This window comes from Anomalospiza imberbis, chromosome 5 (genome assembly GCF_031753505.1).
Source record: "Anomalospiza imberbis isolate Cuckoo-Finch-1a 21T00152 chromosome 5, ASM3175350v1, whole genome shotgun sequence".
NCBI classification, from domain to species: Eukaryota; Metazoa; Chordata; class Aves; order Passeriformes; family Viduidae; genus Anomalospiza; species Anomalospiza imberbis.
Genome location: NC_089685.1, coordinates 26324580 through 26341523, shown reverse-complemented (window position 1 = coordinate 26341523; position 16944 = coordinate 26324580). Strand labels below are relative to the sequence as shown.

Genomic DNA, 16944 nt, shown 5'->3' with positions numbered 1-16944 from the left:
TCTTAGACTCTGGGCAATCCTTGTGACTTTCCTATGCAACATTAACACTTAATAGATAGCACATCTTTCCTCCCTAATTTCCATATAGTGGTAAAGCCTCTGCAGAGACATACTTTCTTCAGTCTAGTATATTTTAAAGATTACTTTCAGAAGGATAATTAATTTCAATTACTAAACAGATAGTCAAAGCTTCAGCCTGCTTGGAAAAATTGAACACTATTCCCTTCAGCACCTGCTGGCCCAGGTACAAAGCACACAGTCTGAGCTCCTCATTTGCAGGCAGCCCAGAGTAACCTTACCTGGGTTAGTGTACAGGTGACTCTCCACAGTTTTCCCAATACTCTGCAGTTTAACAGCTTGAAGGGACTCATCCCCATGCATGACTGTTGGCAAGCTGCCCAAAGCATCGTGAACCAAATTTGCCACTTCTCTCACATCAAAGAGCTTCAGAAGTTCTGAGTACACTGATGGGAATGAACTGAGAAACACAGCCTAAAGGAACAGGGTAAAAATGGACAGTCAGAACAGTTTTGACATTTATAGAATATAATAAACCATAGAAATTTAAGTAACTCTAGGGAAATGCCTGGCTTCCAGGGTAGGTAATAGCTTTAAAAATGGTCTTATTTTCAGAATGAATAGCCTCATGTTCATTAATGGACTTACATTTATGACTATTTCCTTCAAGTAATATCTAATGACTATTAATTTCTCCTAGGACAAAGTGGAAGTTCAACTCAGAACAAAAATATTTATTCTTTAAACACACGTCTCCATGAGAGAAAAATTTTAAAAGAATGGCAGAATCTAGGTGATACGATACAAAATATTTGTGTGGTTTGGTTTACTTAGTTTTAAGGTAAGTAATGTAACAGTCTCTGTATCATCAATTCTTCAAATACTGAACATTTTTATTTTGGAGTGAGGCAGTACTGGCAGTCTTGGTTCCCTTCAACAATCTTTAAAATGGGCTAGAAAGTCATTGATGAATATGAAAACAAAACACTGTAAAAGTAAGGAGAAGAACACCAGAGAAAAGAAGCTAAAACTGACATTCCCTTCTTCTCTAAATCCTGCTGATTATGAAAAGCTACTTACACACTCACAGTGGTGAACAGGCTAACATAAGTTAAAGATTCTGAAAAAGAATTCTAAATGTGGTTGTTTGTATCCTTTTGTTGTCTTTTGACTCCAGCTGCTTACATGATATGAGATGGAAGAACTACCTTTCTAACTCTGTTCTCTCTGATTTGCCATTTTCTTGGTGGAACAGTTTTCTACAGAAATTTGGAAAACATTAATTCTTAACAGGATCTTAACCATCTCTGTTTACAGAAACGTGGGAAAAGGATGGTATATTTATGAGCATTTAATGTAGAGTGCTGTGTCCTGTGTGTTTTGCTGCAACACTTCAGCACAAGCCCATTTTTGTAGTCTCAAATGAAATAAAGGTATCATCTGAGTATTAAACCATATGGTTCATCAAAACTTAAAAATTTTCTGTAAAGCATGAAAACACTGATAGTAGTCTTTTGTATGGCTCAAATTCTTCAGTGTCAGTATGGTTAAACTGAGCAGTAAAAGACCAAAAAAGAGAAATTGATTTATTGGTATCCATCAACATAATTATTATAATTAAAAAAAAAAATCAGGTTTACGATTATCTATTCCAAGCATATTTAAGAAGTTGCTGGTATGAAAATTTCATACTGTAAGATGGAAAGTTAAAAATGCCACTTTGCTCTAGCAAAAATACGTTTTCCTTCTGAGCAGGCATACAGTTTTTATACTGGACGTTGAAAATGCCAACAAGCCATAAAACTTACTTGTAGCTGGGATAAAGCACTAGTTCCTTTGCTCTCTTGAGACAGGAAGAAGCGCACTGACATGAGGAGCTCCTGAATACAGCAGCGAAATTCCTCCTCATTTTGTCCACCAGTAGCAATAGAGAACAATCTTCGAGATTGAACTATGTATTTAAAGATATATTCCTGTGCCTATAAACGCCAAAATCAGAGACAACTCACAAAAATGAACATGCTTAACTCCAAACAGAACACATGCAATGGTTATATCATTCAAATACAGAAAAGAATCTGAAACAGGAGCCCATTAGTTAATTTTGGTCAATCTTTCTATTGAAACACTAACAACATTTTAATAAAAAAACCAAACCAAAACAAACAAGCAAAAACTCAACACCACTTTCTCCTCCCACCCTCTCCCCATCCAAAAAAAAGCTTAAATTAAGTTGCAAAACTGTTGGAATGCAAATTCAAAATACTGCTCTCTCTTATTGGCAAGACCCCAAAGTGGTGTCAAGAAACCAAAGTTCACAGCAGCACGGAAAAACATAGAAAGGTACCACACTGATATTTTATTTCCAAATTGTATCATGTGTCCCAAATGGGATTATTGTGTTGTATAACTCAGCTTAATGGCACGTTAGGCTCTTCTGATTGTACAAACCAGGGCAACAAGAACAACCACAACCACTACAATCAGTAGAATTTCCTGGTGTCGGGACTGAACCATTAGGTTGGCATTTAGATTCATGCAGTGGATGTTAATACCATCAATATAATCTATATTTAAATCCTTTGTCCTATTCAGTAAGGAACATAGAGCTCCACAGACTAATGGTAGTGAGCCTCAATGGTCAACTTATGACAGAAGAGAATAAAGAATAAACTGACTGCACTGAAAGTCTGCATCTCCCTAGAATTAGTACTACTGTTCCATCATTTATATATATTCTGCTTCATTCCCAGTGCTAAACCTGTGTGTACTGTATGAATACATCTCTCAAATAGATACTAGTCTTCAATAATTTTATTACCTTTAGTACTTCCTGTATGTGATCATGAAGCTCCACCTCAGTGACTCGATCAATATGCCACTTCAGTACTTTTATAAGATCTCTATAATAGCACATCAGAAAGTATTACAACACAGAAGTGGGAGAAGGGTTAACTTTGCGCATAAAATGCAAACCAATAGCTGTCATATGAGAAACACTGGCAAAATAAAAGATGACTAGATTTCACTTATCACCACAGCCTCAATAGTACACTTAGTTTTAAGTCTGCTGAAGAGCACCTAATAGATCTCTGATGAATGGCCAATAATACCAGCATTAAATATGCAGTAGAATGATTTTAACAGGGATACACCATTCCCTTAACCTAATGACTGATTCTTTTAGTTTAGTAATTACTGTCAGTATTAAGTCAGATAGAAAAAGTACAGACTTTACCTGTATGCAAGTGCTCCTGCAAAATGACTTTCAATGTAAGTGTCCATTACTGGCTTAAAGTGGTGAAACTTGCTGTCCTGCAGCAAATTTATTATGTGAACCTAAATGTGAGAGAAAGAAAAAAACCCAACATTTTTTAAGTTGGCTTTTAGACAGTGTTAAGCATGATCACAAAATGAAACTTACCAAGCAATCAAATACTTTTGATCCATATTTTTGAGAATTTTCATCTAAAATCCCAAATAAAGTGTCTAGTGTATCTTGAAGAAACTGATGGGAGAGAATAAGAGTGTTATTCAAAAGATACTTCTGTGACACAGAAATACATTATTTCTTTCATATCATCTAAAAGTATGAAAAGGTATATACCTTCACTATTTCTGAACCATCAATTTCTTTTAATTTTGAGAGGCAGCCTGCAATTTTGTCTGGGTGGGTTCTCCACTTCAGAAGGTCAAGCATATCTCCTGCAAAAACAAAATGCAAGATTAAAGTTGGAAGCAAAGCAGCATTTCATATTTTAAATTTTACTATTACAGTCCACTCAGCAAAATTTAGCATCATTAAAACAAAGGAAAACACCTCCAGATTTGCTATTATATGATCTTCCCAAGAACACATTTTCATTCCATTCCATAATTGGAATGAAATACAAACATAAGAACATCGTACTGGATCACTAAAATCACTCTCCTGTGGCCAATCTATCATGCAATCTCATTCAGATAATACCTTAAATAAAGCAATTGTTTTGCCCTCTCTCATCCCATTGAAGGATGCCTTCCAGATTACCCTCTGAAAGCTAGAAAAAATATCCTAATTAGTAGCTTGAATGTATTTGAAGCACTCATGTTTCTATGTATTTTTAAAGATCAAATATGATGCCTCTAAGATCTCACTTGATTAACAAGTAAAAAATATCATCTGGAAAATGAACTATTCTGAGCTAAAAAATATCTGAGTATGTCCAAACTTCCTCAAGTTTTAATTCCTTATCCTTCAGCTTTCTTAACCAAAATGATAACTACATTACAGATAAGATTACATCATTTTCTACATCATTAGCATACTCATACATCTCTTGTAAACACCTGCCAATTATGTTCTAGAACTTGAGTGTCTTTTAGATAGACATATTCTATGTCACTATTATGATGCTTCTCCCGTTTAACCTTATTCAGCTCCCTGGATAAAGAAGAATCTCCAGGAGTCTCCACTAGCATATCCTGACTTTTCTACCATTAGAGTCAATCTAATTTCTATTCTTTCATATTAATTATTTAAATCAAAGTTACAATGTTTTGCTGTATCATTTTGATTTTGTCCCTCTCAACTGATGAGACCTTTCAACAACATATTAGCAGAAAATTGTCTCAGTCTTTAGGGAAGTTACTCTCATCTCCACACCCTTCCAGTCCTTTAAAACAGAGATAAATCCCAGAGATTTCTTCATATCTAGTAGTATTTTCCATTTGCTCCAGAGGAAAATTCCTTCCACTGTAGTGCAGCCTTCCACTGCCATTTTAACTTTTATTTGCCTGATTGAAAATTCTTATTTCTAATCTATATGTTTTCTTATGTGCTGCATTGTTGAACTGCTGCATTTCCTCTCAATAGTAAATAAAAGAATTTTGAAAAGAAAGATTAAGAAGTTTACTCTGGCATGATTTGTCTTTGATAAACTCATCTTAGAGCACATCTGAATTAGTTACATGTTGATTTTTTCATCCATGATTTCTTGAAAATACTTGCATAAAATTCATCATGGACTGATGGCCCGACGAATGTACCTGCCCTTCCACATATCTTAAATGAAAGTTCTACATTTAATAGTCTTTGAACGCATGTTATTGCTTCACAGATGTACTAAAAAGCCCACCTTGCTATAAAATTGAGAATTTCTTGTTCCATACCATTCAATATCCTAAAATAGTTTTGCAAACTTGGCTTGGTTTTTCAGCAGTTTTTCCTTGCTGAACTCAGACACATCTGCAGAGCTCCTTTCAAGCTGTATTCAGTAAAAGCTACACATATTTCTGACTGTTAAATTAAATAAATTCCAAATCCCTTTTATATTCCAGTTTACTACTGCCACGCTTCACTGACCAGCTTTTCAGAAATTCTCAATGCCTAGTGGTTTGAAGCAGAAAAACTTAATCACCATCCAACCCTTCCGTCAGTTTAAGCTAAGCTATAGTCTAGCTGATCACTGCCCTGCACTGTGTTAGAAGGAACCAGGGCTTCTGAGGTTTTCTCAGTAGTTACTGAAGTAAGAAGTTTAATAGAAGTTTTCCTCTTGGTTCAACATCTTTTTGGCTGCTTTCTACCGCAGACTGTTTTCACACTCAAGTAATACTTGAACAACACCCATCTTTGTGACATCTCTTTCCTGGTTTGCTCCAGGGTAGTTCCTTTATCCCACAAAAAATAGTAGTAATCATTTTTACTTTATTAACATTAAATAAATCTCCACCTATATTCAAATTTTGCCATAGATGTTAATGGCAAACAACCAACATAAGATTCCACAAATATTTTGCTGCCTTAATTGCTTTTGATGGACACAGATTGTTTCGATGCATTTTTGTGTTTCATTTTTGTTTTACTTCAAGCTGTGCTGGCATGGAAAAAAAGAGATCCTTGAGTTGCACTGAGTGATGAAGAGTCCCACACATGCATCAGAGACACATCCCAAAGATCAAGGACAAATGATAACTCTTATTATTCTTTCTGTCAGGAATTTTTAAGAAACAAGATTTACAAATCCAGTGAACTACATTTGTCTTTTGGATAATTAAATGTAGTTCCACACTTTAAGCCTCAGCTCAAGCTGACGAGTAGCAAGATTAGCTGAAGCTGTGAGTTCAGAGCAGGAAAAACATTTCTTTACAAATTTGCTGGAGGAACTTAGTAGAAAATAGTTAACACTCAATATTAGGGATTTGTTGGGGGATTTAAAAAGAAAAAGAAAGCAAATGTAAGACACTCACTTCAAAGGAATTATTTCAAGGGAAGTGCTAAGGAGGAAAGACATTCTAAGATAACATTAGCAAAGAGACCAAGCATAAATGACATGAATAGAAAATCTGACATGTGAATCACAAGGGGAACAGATAGCAGTGTATCATGTAGTAAGAGATATGAGAATATAAAATTGTCCCCAGAAATAGGCCCACTAGGAAAGCATAGTTTTGGAAAAGGGAAAAAGTCACTGGTGATGAGTAATTTTGCTGAAGAATAAAAATATTTCCAATGCAAAATAATCAAGGCCTGTATATTTAAAATATACTACACCTACCTATTATCCCTACCAAATAAAATGCATCCTTCTAAAAGCATGTAATTTAAATCCTAAGAGCTAGGTTTAATCGAAAGTTTAGAATCATGAGTTTAAGGAAGTGGTTTGGGATGATTTTCTATCTCGCTTATATAAGTCCTGAGACATCAGAAATTGGCTTGTTATGACACAACTACACTTCAGGAGGAAAAGACTGAATTTCAGAACTGGCAGTCAGAATGTCTCTTCCAACAGGCTGCTTCTGTGGTCACCAACACTTCCTCCAAACTAGAGTTATTTGGAAATCTGCCCAGTGCTATTTTTGTTTTACTGATTCACTGTTGATTTTTTTAAATGCAGCTTGAAGGATTACACCTCTGCTATGCTGTATGGCAAGTTGCTCTGCTGCTGACCAGCTGAACCAGGGATGCCCCGATCAGTGCTGAGAAACAAATTTTAGCCAACAGCTAAAATATTCAGACTTAGTGGAAGGATCCCGACTCTCTCGCAGCCAGCGATCTCTACTATATGTCAAAAACTAAGACTGTTTTGGTAACTACTCAGTAGAAAAGTACTGTGTTCTCACTCGCTCCATTAGGGTTTTATAGAGTAATGAAAAATAACTACCTATCTAAGAATATAATAGATAAAAGCTAGTATAATTTTTGCTAATATTAACTGATTAACTATCCAGGATCAAAAGGAAAAGAAAAGGAAAAACTAAATAGCAGAAAGATTAGATAAGGATGCGTTCTTAGCCATGATGAATGCACAGACACCCCTGGTTAGAAGGTCTCTAAAACTTGTCTGGAAATAATCCTAATAACCTCTCCAAAGTACACAGGGTAAAGAAGTTATGGATCCCAACAACTAGGAGTCAGCCTCTGTCCCCCAGTCCCCATAATTTTAATATGCATGAAAGCTGATGGCATGTGGGAACAATCAATGAGAGAATGACAGCTGAGTAAAATTTCCCAGCAAGTGAGTAAAGCTGCAGCCTAATTCAGTCACACCCTTTACAAGTCTGGGTTTGGGGTCCTTCACCCCATAGCCAGACAACAGAATAATTTTCAATTCATTTTCAGACTGGACATTGTTGTTTGTAAACAATGGGTGAATCTCTAAGACATTCAGAAAAATCTCCAAACTTAAAAACAAATTAAAAAATAACCAGCAATTTTCAAAAATACCAATTCAAATGTTTACTAAAAAAGTTAAATACACAGATCTTTTTAATCCTGTATTTTTTAATACATAAGCTACATTCTCTCAGGGATAACTGAAGTAATGCTCACATGACCAAATATCCACATGCTTTGCTCTATGTTCATTTTCTGAGCATGCAATAGATTTTGGCAAATTTTTGTTTAAAAGAATGGGGATTTGGAAACTCACCAAGATGAACTTCCCAAAGAAGATCCTTGGAGAAAATATGAGCCTGTCTATTGAAAATATTTCCACCCTCTGAAGTACTGCTGAAATAATTGTTAACTCTTTCAGAGCTGAAAAGGGGATCAATATTATTCAGATATTCTACACCCTCTTACTCAGAATATGGTTAAAAATAGGAGGAAATTTTATGCCCTATGTCACACATCTATTTACAATAAAAACAAAATAAGTCCTGTACTGTAAAAAAAATTAGTATTAGAACCCCAGACAACAGGGCAACTATCAGTGAGACACTTGTAAGTCCCAGGCAGCACTTTTATGCATGTGTAAGTACCAGTAGATTAATGTAATTTCCTAAATCAAGGCCTTTAACTGAAGCAAATTTAGTCTCTGATTCCCTATTAGCTACCTTTGGGAAAGTCTTTCATTGAGTAACTTTCATTACTAAAGTAATTGCTATGAAAATACAAAATGGGTGTGTGCAAGGAAACAAGCCACTTACTGGTTGCACACAGTTCTATTTTGCACACTTGCTATTAAAGGGTGAAAATTAGGACCACTATTTCAATTTAAAAAGCTGCTCTAGTTTTTGTTATACATCTATAACCAATTTGCAAGCAGTTAGCAATTTTTTCATCATACAAAGAAGATGGGTTACCTCACAGATATTCACACAGAAGAGAGATCAAAGTAATAATATAAAATTGTGGGTCTATCAAAGAATGGTCAGAAGTGTATTGTGTATTACCAAGCAAATACACAATATTTAGAAATTTTTGGAAATCTGTTCCACAGTTTTTTAACTACAGGTAGTTCAGTTATGGCAGGTAAACAAGAACCTCAAGAGCTTCATACATAACACTAGATAAGAACTTTACACAGAGCACTGGTAGAGAGTGTAAACACATGTATTTAAATTTGCTGCTCCTTATAGCCAGTGTATAAGACTGTTTTAAGTAGTAATAAATGCTTGTTGGTTTGAAGAGAAACAAAAAAGCAACATATGCCTAATTAGGAACAAACTTCTACAGCCTAAAGCTGACAATAAGTGTTTCATAAACAATCTACAACAAACAGATTAAGAGGTTTTATAAAGCAGCTGGGGTTTGACAGTTGATTCCAGAAGTGCTGCATTTGATTCCAATATCACAGTCATCTAAAAAGCATTCTTAAACTACTTAAAAACAGTGGTTTATCATCATCCATTTGTTTCCATCTGGATATAAAAAAGTTATGAAGAAAACCAGTTCACAAAACAGATAGAACGTAAGCTATTTTTGAGTGCATCCATGCTTGCTTGGCATGGAAAAAACAAGCTATCACACTTATTTCAGCTCATCATGTTTTAAATAAACATAACCTACCATTTTGTGTGAGTTTGGTGGAGCAGAGAAAGGATGTAATCCAGAAGGACTCTTTAGTGGTTTTTACTGCTTGGCTGTTGTTTCCTAGGGATATTCCCTTTGAAAAGGGGAGTTTGAGGTAGCGACCAGAATCCTGAAGGTTTGCATTTTCTTCACACTGTGGAAACAAACCAGTTAAAATAACTGTGCTGCACAAAACAATTGACTAAATCTCTAAATTATATAAATCATTGTTTCTCTGTCAGAAATTGAAGAATTTCCACTCTGCCTGTTGCAACTTTGGTTTTAGAACATAGCATCATATATTGACATTCAAATTTAAGAAATTTGCACAAGTTACATTAAATGAATAGCTGCAAATTTTCATATTTTAGTTTTCAGATAAACAAAACATTATCTGGGAGAACAAAATCCTCTGAACAAAGTGACAACTCTTACATGTGGAAAGAGAATTCCACAAAGTTAAAATAACTTACCTTTGTGAAATTCATTATAGCACAATATGACATAATGGTAAGACTTAGGAAAACCAATGCACTGAAACACATACCTAGATTCAATTGCAGTTTATAGGAATAGTCACCTTTTAGGAAAGTGAATATTAAACAACCAGCAATGGATATTTTAACGGTGACAAGATTATCACTCATTTGATAATCAATAAAGGCTTTCTTAACTTAATGTCTCTGGGCATTTAAAGCAGGTTCCAGTGGAATCATTACAGCTAATGACTGGTAACCCAAATTACCTTGTGTACAATTAGCTCATGGGTGCCATCTGGCAGAGTCCTCCCATTTTCCTGCATCAGAGGCACGAAAGAAAAGCCAAACAACTTCTTCTCACCCTTTTCTTTTGCTGAAATGCATATATAAATAGCAGTAGTTAAAGACAATAGTATACTTTTTAGACAAAAAGATGTATACAATGCAACACAAGAAAGTATACTGGAGCTGCAGCTAGTCAGATGAAGATTATCTTGAACTGCTGTTCCAATTTGTACATTGTCTCCTTTTTAATCTCACATTAAATCAGAAGGGAATATTCTGAAATAATTCAGTATATATTAACAACAAATAATGTAAGCCACCAAATATGCAATCTTAGCAACATATAGAAGTTTATCCTCCTCTGTGAAACCTGTCTCTCATGCCTTGGAATGCAGAATGTGGAACCAGTCAGCCATTTTTACCTCAAAATCATCTCTAAAATGTTTCATAATGTTTTAAAAATTTTAGAATTTTTTATGTAAGGAAAGCATTACAGAGAAAGTTCATGCAGCTGTCTTTTCCCTGAGGTGTTACAGAAACTCGTGTGCTGACTGCAGCCGTAAGGGGAGGACTAGCAGAAGTCATGAGCATCACTCACTGGAACAGTGCCGGAATTCACAGCGGATGTGAGCTCCTCTGAACTTATCCACGGGAATAGGGAGTTTCAGCAGCTCAGCCCATCTGGGGCCATTGTTATGATAAAGCACAAAAGAATGGTACTCGCTGGCTGGTGGCTCTCCGGAGCCAAATGAGATAAAATCCTAATGAAGAAAAAATATTATTAAGGATAGATTAAACACTGGTAAAATGTCAGCAAGGACTAATCTTCCAAAGAAGACTATTTAATGTTTACATTCATATCATAAATGCCAAATGTGGTACAATGTTCACTATCTTATAACCCTCAAAAATAGTAGCATTTTTTTATATATTTGCAATTACAGAATTATAAATGGCAAGAATTATTCACATAATTTAGAACAGAAGTGTTTATCAGCGCATACTGGGTGATCAGGATGTTGTTGATTCCCATGACACAACACGGTCCTGCCAATGTTATGCCCCAGCAAAACAAAGTATGGAACTGAGACCAGAACAGCCCAGGCTCAATATCTTCAGTCATCTGAAATAAGTCTGTAACCCTGGCACTATCACTGATATGTCCCAGCATTAGAAAATAAATGTGGATTCTGTGATCGGGAAGAAGCAAAGTGTTGGCTGCCTTTACAACACCCATGATGGACTCTCCATAGCAAGGTAGACAAATGGATCTGTGCAATGTCCTGACTCAAGGATATCTATTAATTCTCTGTGGGAAAGGCAAGGGGTAGCTTTTGCAGTTATAATCTCAATATCATGTTTTTGTTTAATATACAAACACACACTTATGTGTATATACAAAAAATGTATCTATATTGGATGCCATGGATCAATATGCATAATTTCACTTCAGATACAGAAACACACAATTTGAGCCAGGCTATTTTTGTAGCCTTTCTTCATTGAGTTACCCGACAGCCCATGAAATCATGCAGAACATATGAAAATACTACTTCCAAATTTAAACCAAAGCAAAAAACATATAAAAATATGTGAGGAAAAGTTTGAATGTCAACAGAAATCTTTTTGGTACAGAAAGATTTTGAGAAACAGTCATCTATTAATAATTAAAATTTAAACCATTGCCTGTTTGTAAGCTGTCATCAGCAGCATACAATAAAATTTGAACAGGATTAAATTAAATTAAATCGGAACATTAATTTATTTTTTTACTGATACATGGTGCTGACTTCTGCAGCAAGAATCCTCGATTTATTAAAATCAGACCCAAAATTCATAATTATCAAGACAAGCTGTTCTGTGTAATATAAAAGTTTGCATATTTCTAAGAAGAATTCTTAGGAAATACAGAATTTTCCCAAATTTGATCTTGCTTCAACATTTTTCAGCATATTAATGGAATCATTAGTTATTTGGTTGGCAATTTTACATGTTTATCCCAACCATGTAATTCATCATAGAAATAAAACAAACATATGTTAAGGTTTTATATAGACAATTTATAAATGTTTTAAGCAAAGTGGAAACACTTTGGATACCTAAAGACAGCAAAAGATAAACATGTCCTTTCCAAAGCATTTTTGTATTCTTCAATCAGTGGCAAAAAAAGAAGACTTACATATGAAAAAGTGTATCAAAATTAACTACAGCAAGGAAAAACATAAAACAAAGATACCTTTAAAATTTGACCACTGCTGTCCACCACATGCATTGTCACTTCCACATTCCTGGCCACACTTTTCCCTCCTTTCTCAAATTCTCCTCTTTCTACAGTGATATATAAATCATTCCTCATTTCACCTATCAAAAAATCAAACAGAACAATGTGTCCAAAAGTCAGTCCAACTTGCTTAATTTTGCTTTCAGTACTGCAGTAAATTTTCATTTTATCTTACAAAGGATAGTGCTACACCCACAATTTATCAGTATTTTCAGATTTTAAACAATAATTGTTTTCATAGACCAAGAAAAGCAAAAGATCTTCATCCCTCTCAAAACCCAAAGATTATTTACCATACTAAACCAATTCTAAGGGCTTCTAGTCATCTGTTTGGTCTTTTCATTGGCCCCTCTAGCTATACTGAAGCCAGTGACTAGCTCCACCTCATTTAATTCTTCTTCTAAGGTAAGGCAATATTAATGTACTTCCTTTCACCTGTAATCATTACAGTTCTCTATTTAACTGATTACAACTTTTTTCTGCTTAATCTTAACAGGAAGTGTATTATTTTTCAAAAGGAAAAACCAAGAGGTTGGTGTTCTTTCCATTAGAAGGTCTGTCTCCCCTGAATGTGAGCAGTACAATTTGTAATCTAAAAAGTATTTTACATTTAATAGGAGGAAAAAGCTTAGGAGGAAAAATATTAGTTATTATTAGTTATTATTATTAGTTAGCTTATTTTTTGCTTGTTGGAAAGGCTTCTGAGAAATTAGACTCTTCATCAGGACATTTAAACTACAAATGCAATACAGACATGACCTAAGTACCATATGGAATGTACAAGTACTGCAAGCATATCTAAATTTAAATTCTTTGCACGTTCATGCAGTATCATGCTAAGTAGTCTGTCAGAACATAAACAGATCATATGGACAAGATCAATAGTAATTTTATTTTCATTTCAGTTGACACAAATTGCAAAGTTTGATGAAAAAGGGAAGGAGTGGTTGCAGTGGGGACAGGACAGGGGGAAAGCAGTACTGGTGATGACTGAAGTGCCATAGTAGGGAAGCCCCTGCTCTGTTTAAAGATGCTGAATCTATTTGTGAAGAGTTTAAACTAATCCAGCTCTTGACAAACATTACCAGAACTACTTTGAAGCAATTGGACTTTCCTTGTGAAAGGCAGAACAATGAAGAATGAACAGCATCATAATTAGGAGAATTTTCTAAAATTCTTATTTCTGGACTTTGTTGAAACAGAAATTGAGCATATGTGTTTTCCTCTAGTGAAATGCAAGTTTAGTGAAAAGGGAATATAATTGTTTAATAAGGCAGATTTTCACTCAGCATCGCTGAAAGTGTGATAGCTTAGTCTATCTATAGGTGTGCCACTTAGAAAGCCACCATGGGATGTGGACTTGTATTGCGGGTAAAAATAATTATAATATATGTAAATAAACAATTAATGCATCTTCAATTTCCAACTTCATTTTAATTTGCAAATAGAATTTGACTTGCTTGGACACTCCACAATACTCTCATGTTTCACATTTCTTGTATTTTACTGTATACAACACTCCAGTGATTTTTAAGTAACAGAAACAATGACCTTGCTGTAGTCACCTAATATTTTATGATATTATTGCATCACTGGATGCAAAATAATTAAAATATTCCTCCAAAGCACATTCTAAATGATAAAAAATTAAAGAAGAAATTGCCACATCACGAATCCCTCAAGACGCATGCCCATAAACAAGGGAGGAAATCTGCTATTGTATTAACTTATCATCAGTTACCTGCTGAAACAATCATGGGCAGAGGCTAGGATACAGCTAGACAGAATCAACAGAACAAATACAAAAAGTATTCACAAAATATAGATAGTATTCACCTAAGAGGGTCTGAAGTCAAGGATGAAAGAGGTGAATTATTAGTAAGTGTGTGCAACCACCAGATCAGTCTCTGGTTCCTGGTGGGAAACAGTTTTGAAATAAGCAAAAGGTGATGGTTATTCAGGTGATGGACAGCAAGACTTGTAAGAAAAAAAAACATCAAACAAAAGCAAAACAAAAGCAATCTCAAAACAAAACCCAAACACAAACCCAAAGCTTTACGAAGGATGTTATGAATGTAAGTAATATAAAAGGATGAAAGGAAAGGATGGAGAAATTGTGGAAAAAAGATCAGCTACAGGATATGAAACAGGCAATCATAACAACTCAAGAAATCTCTTGAGTTGGAAATAGCTGGAGGCTGGGAGAGCATCAGGGGTAGGGGGCGGGGGTGTAGTTACCATACTCATATGTGCATACTCAGCTTTTACTTTTCCTTAGGATTTCCTTACAACAAGGGTCCTCAGCTAGACGGACCCTTAATCTGAGTCTGTAAAGATGCTCTTATTGTTTATTCAAACAATAAAAAAAACCTTAAAAACTCATTAAGACTACCATTAAAACAACTAGATTATGATTATTTCTACATTGCAGTACTATTTCATTATAAAAATTTTGTAAGTTAAAATAGTATGATTACCAAAGAGCTTGCAGCATGTTGGGTCCTTGCTTAGCATATGCATATACTGGGCTTGGTTCTAGTTAGTGCTGCCTGTTGGTCCCTTTCAAGTATTCGACATTGAGAAAAAATGACAACACAGAGTATTCAGAAAAAGAAGCTTTGTTATAGAGCCAATTGGAGCAAACAACATGTAGGTGCAGTTATATCTCTTTAAAAATTGACTTGAATCCTACATGCATTTGTGCTATAATATTTTCATTTATCAGCACAGATCTATTTCAAATTTCCACAGGATTTTCACAGAAACATAACCACAACTGAATAAGCATTTCCACCACAAATGTAATTATTTTCTCCAGGTGTAACTCAGTGAAAACTGCAAGTTTTCCTTTTTAAATAGAGTAAACTGTATGGGATTTAAATGCAAATGAAAATGACAGTGGAATGGGATGCCCTATTACCAAAAGTGTTGAAGGTTGGGTTGGAAGGGGCTTTAAGCAACCTGACCTAGTGAAAGACATTCCTACCCACGTAGGTGGGCAGAAATAATAATATTTAAACATCCCTTCCAACTCACACCAGCCTATAATTCTATGCAAAAAAATAGGAGAGCATTTTTAAAAGAAGTCATTGGGGCTCCACAGAATGAAGAAGGCTTTTAAAAATTGTGTTTCAATGCAGTTCAAGTTATTTTTTGGTTTTGTTTTTTTTTTTTTAAATCCAAACCTGCTATGTTTTACCTTTTTAATTGCCAGAAGAAATCAAATTACAGCAAAAAAAAGAGGTCTAGGGTGTATTTTCTCAATTATTTACCTGCTGTTGGTCTAACAGAGCCTTGGCACAGTTTTTAATCAGTGTCATGAAAAGATAATTCAGGTGAATCTTGCCCTGACCTCTCTCCATTCAGGAAGCTCTGCTCTGTTTTCAATGTCTTAAAGAAACTCAAGACATGTTGGTCACGTTAGTGAAAAAAAATACCGTTTTTTTTTCCGTTATCTTGCATGGCAAATTAAATCTAGGAGGAGACTAAGCCTCTTATGCTATATGAGGAATAACCATGTTTTATAAGAAAATGAATAGAAAAGCAGAAGGGAAATGATTGAAATAGACTGGAAAATTAATTTTCCAGTAAAATCCAGAAAAGAAAACTCTGGACTATGCATCAAGTACACAATCTCAACCATGTCGATACAACATCAGCTTCCTTTCCTCAAAGTATGTGGCATATCCAGCATTTTATAATACCTTCAGAAATGTAAGGTTCAATGTAAACTTGCCTCCTGTCTGGGTGCACACAGATATTTCACTCTTGATTTATAACACAAACATTACTTGCAACAAAAGTATAAGAAAACCAACTCTATTGAACTTGCACAGTTCAGCTATGAGTCCTGAGATGTTAAGAACTTTACACCATGTTCCTGACAAATCTTTAGCACAGTATTTGAATAAATATATTACAAGTATAAGCTCATAAAATCAAAAAATCAACAGGTTTATAAATATCAAGCACAAATCCTTATCAGAAAGCAGCTGCTGGCAAAAAAGAAAATGGATTTGACATGTAAATGTCATGCTATAAAGAAAATCAGAATAAAAACCTAGAAAAATATATTTGGATACCAAATTTTTAAATTATTTAACTATTGATATAATGGCCTGAAGATATCCTAATCACTTTTAATTTCTTATTGTTAAAATAAGATTTTTCAATCTTCCTTAACAGAAATTCTCACTCCAAAACTTGAGATTGTCTATTTAAACTAAGTTAGGGCATTCATTTGTGGCCCCACTTCCCCTAAAAAAAAACCATTCCAAATCCTCTGTGAAGCATTTAAATATCAGCAAGTTGCTGAATCTATCTATATACCTTTAACTGATTTTTCTTATTTATGGTAACTATAATTACACATTTGATTATAAGAATATGCATCATTTTTCTGTTGGATCTTTGCCTTCACCAGTACACCAGACAGTTCACCAGTACCTACAACCATAAGTAGCACTGAAAGGCCAAGTCCTGCTGAATATCAGAGTTCTGAGGTAGGCTTTGGTGAGTACAGATGGTACCTTCAGCTGAACTATCTGCATGACTCAAATCTTATAGGTGTATGTGTACTGAGACTTTTTACAGTGTTACACTTCACC

The 16944-nt window shown here is 34.8% G+C and overlaps 1 protein-coding gene across 3 annotated transcripts in view; it reads right to left on the bottom strand.

Moving 5' to 3' along the window:
- DOCK4 (dedicator of cytokinesis 4) overlaps positions 1–16944 on the bottom strand; it is a 221471-nt gene that overhangs the window by 69428 nt on the left and 135099 nt on the right. For all 3 annotated transcript variants that reach the window (XM_068189962.1, XM_068189961.1, XM_068189963.1), the window contains exons 14-23: positions 12293–12417; positions 10655–10817; positions 10038–10144; positions 9290–9446; positions 3626–3723; positions 3443–3526; positions 3257–3357; positions 2840–2921; positions 1827–1997; positions 300–492 (exon numbers count right to left, since the gene is read on the bottom strand). In XM_068189962.1, coding sequence (XP_068046063.1) covers positions 300–492; positions 1827–1997; positions 2840–2921; positions 3257–3357; positions 3443–3526; positions 3626–3723; positions 9290–9446; positions 10038–10144; positions 10655–10817; positions 12293–12417 — 1281 coding nt within the window. The remainder of the gene's footprint in view (positions 1–299; positions 493–1826; positions 1998–2839; positions 2922–3256; positions 3358–3442; positions 3527–3625; positions 3724–9289; positions 9447–10037; positions 10145–10654; positions 10818–12292; positions 12418–16944) is intronic.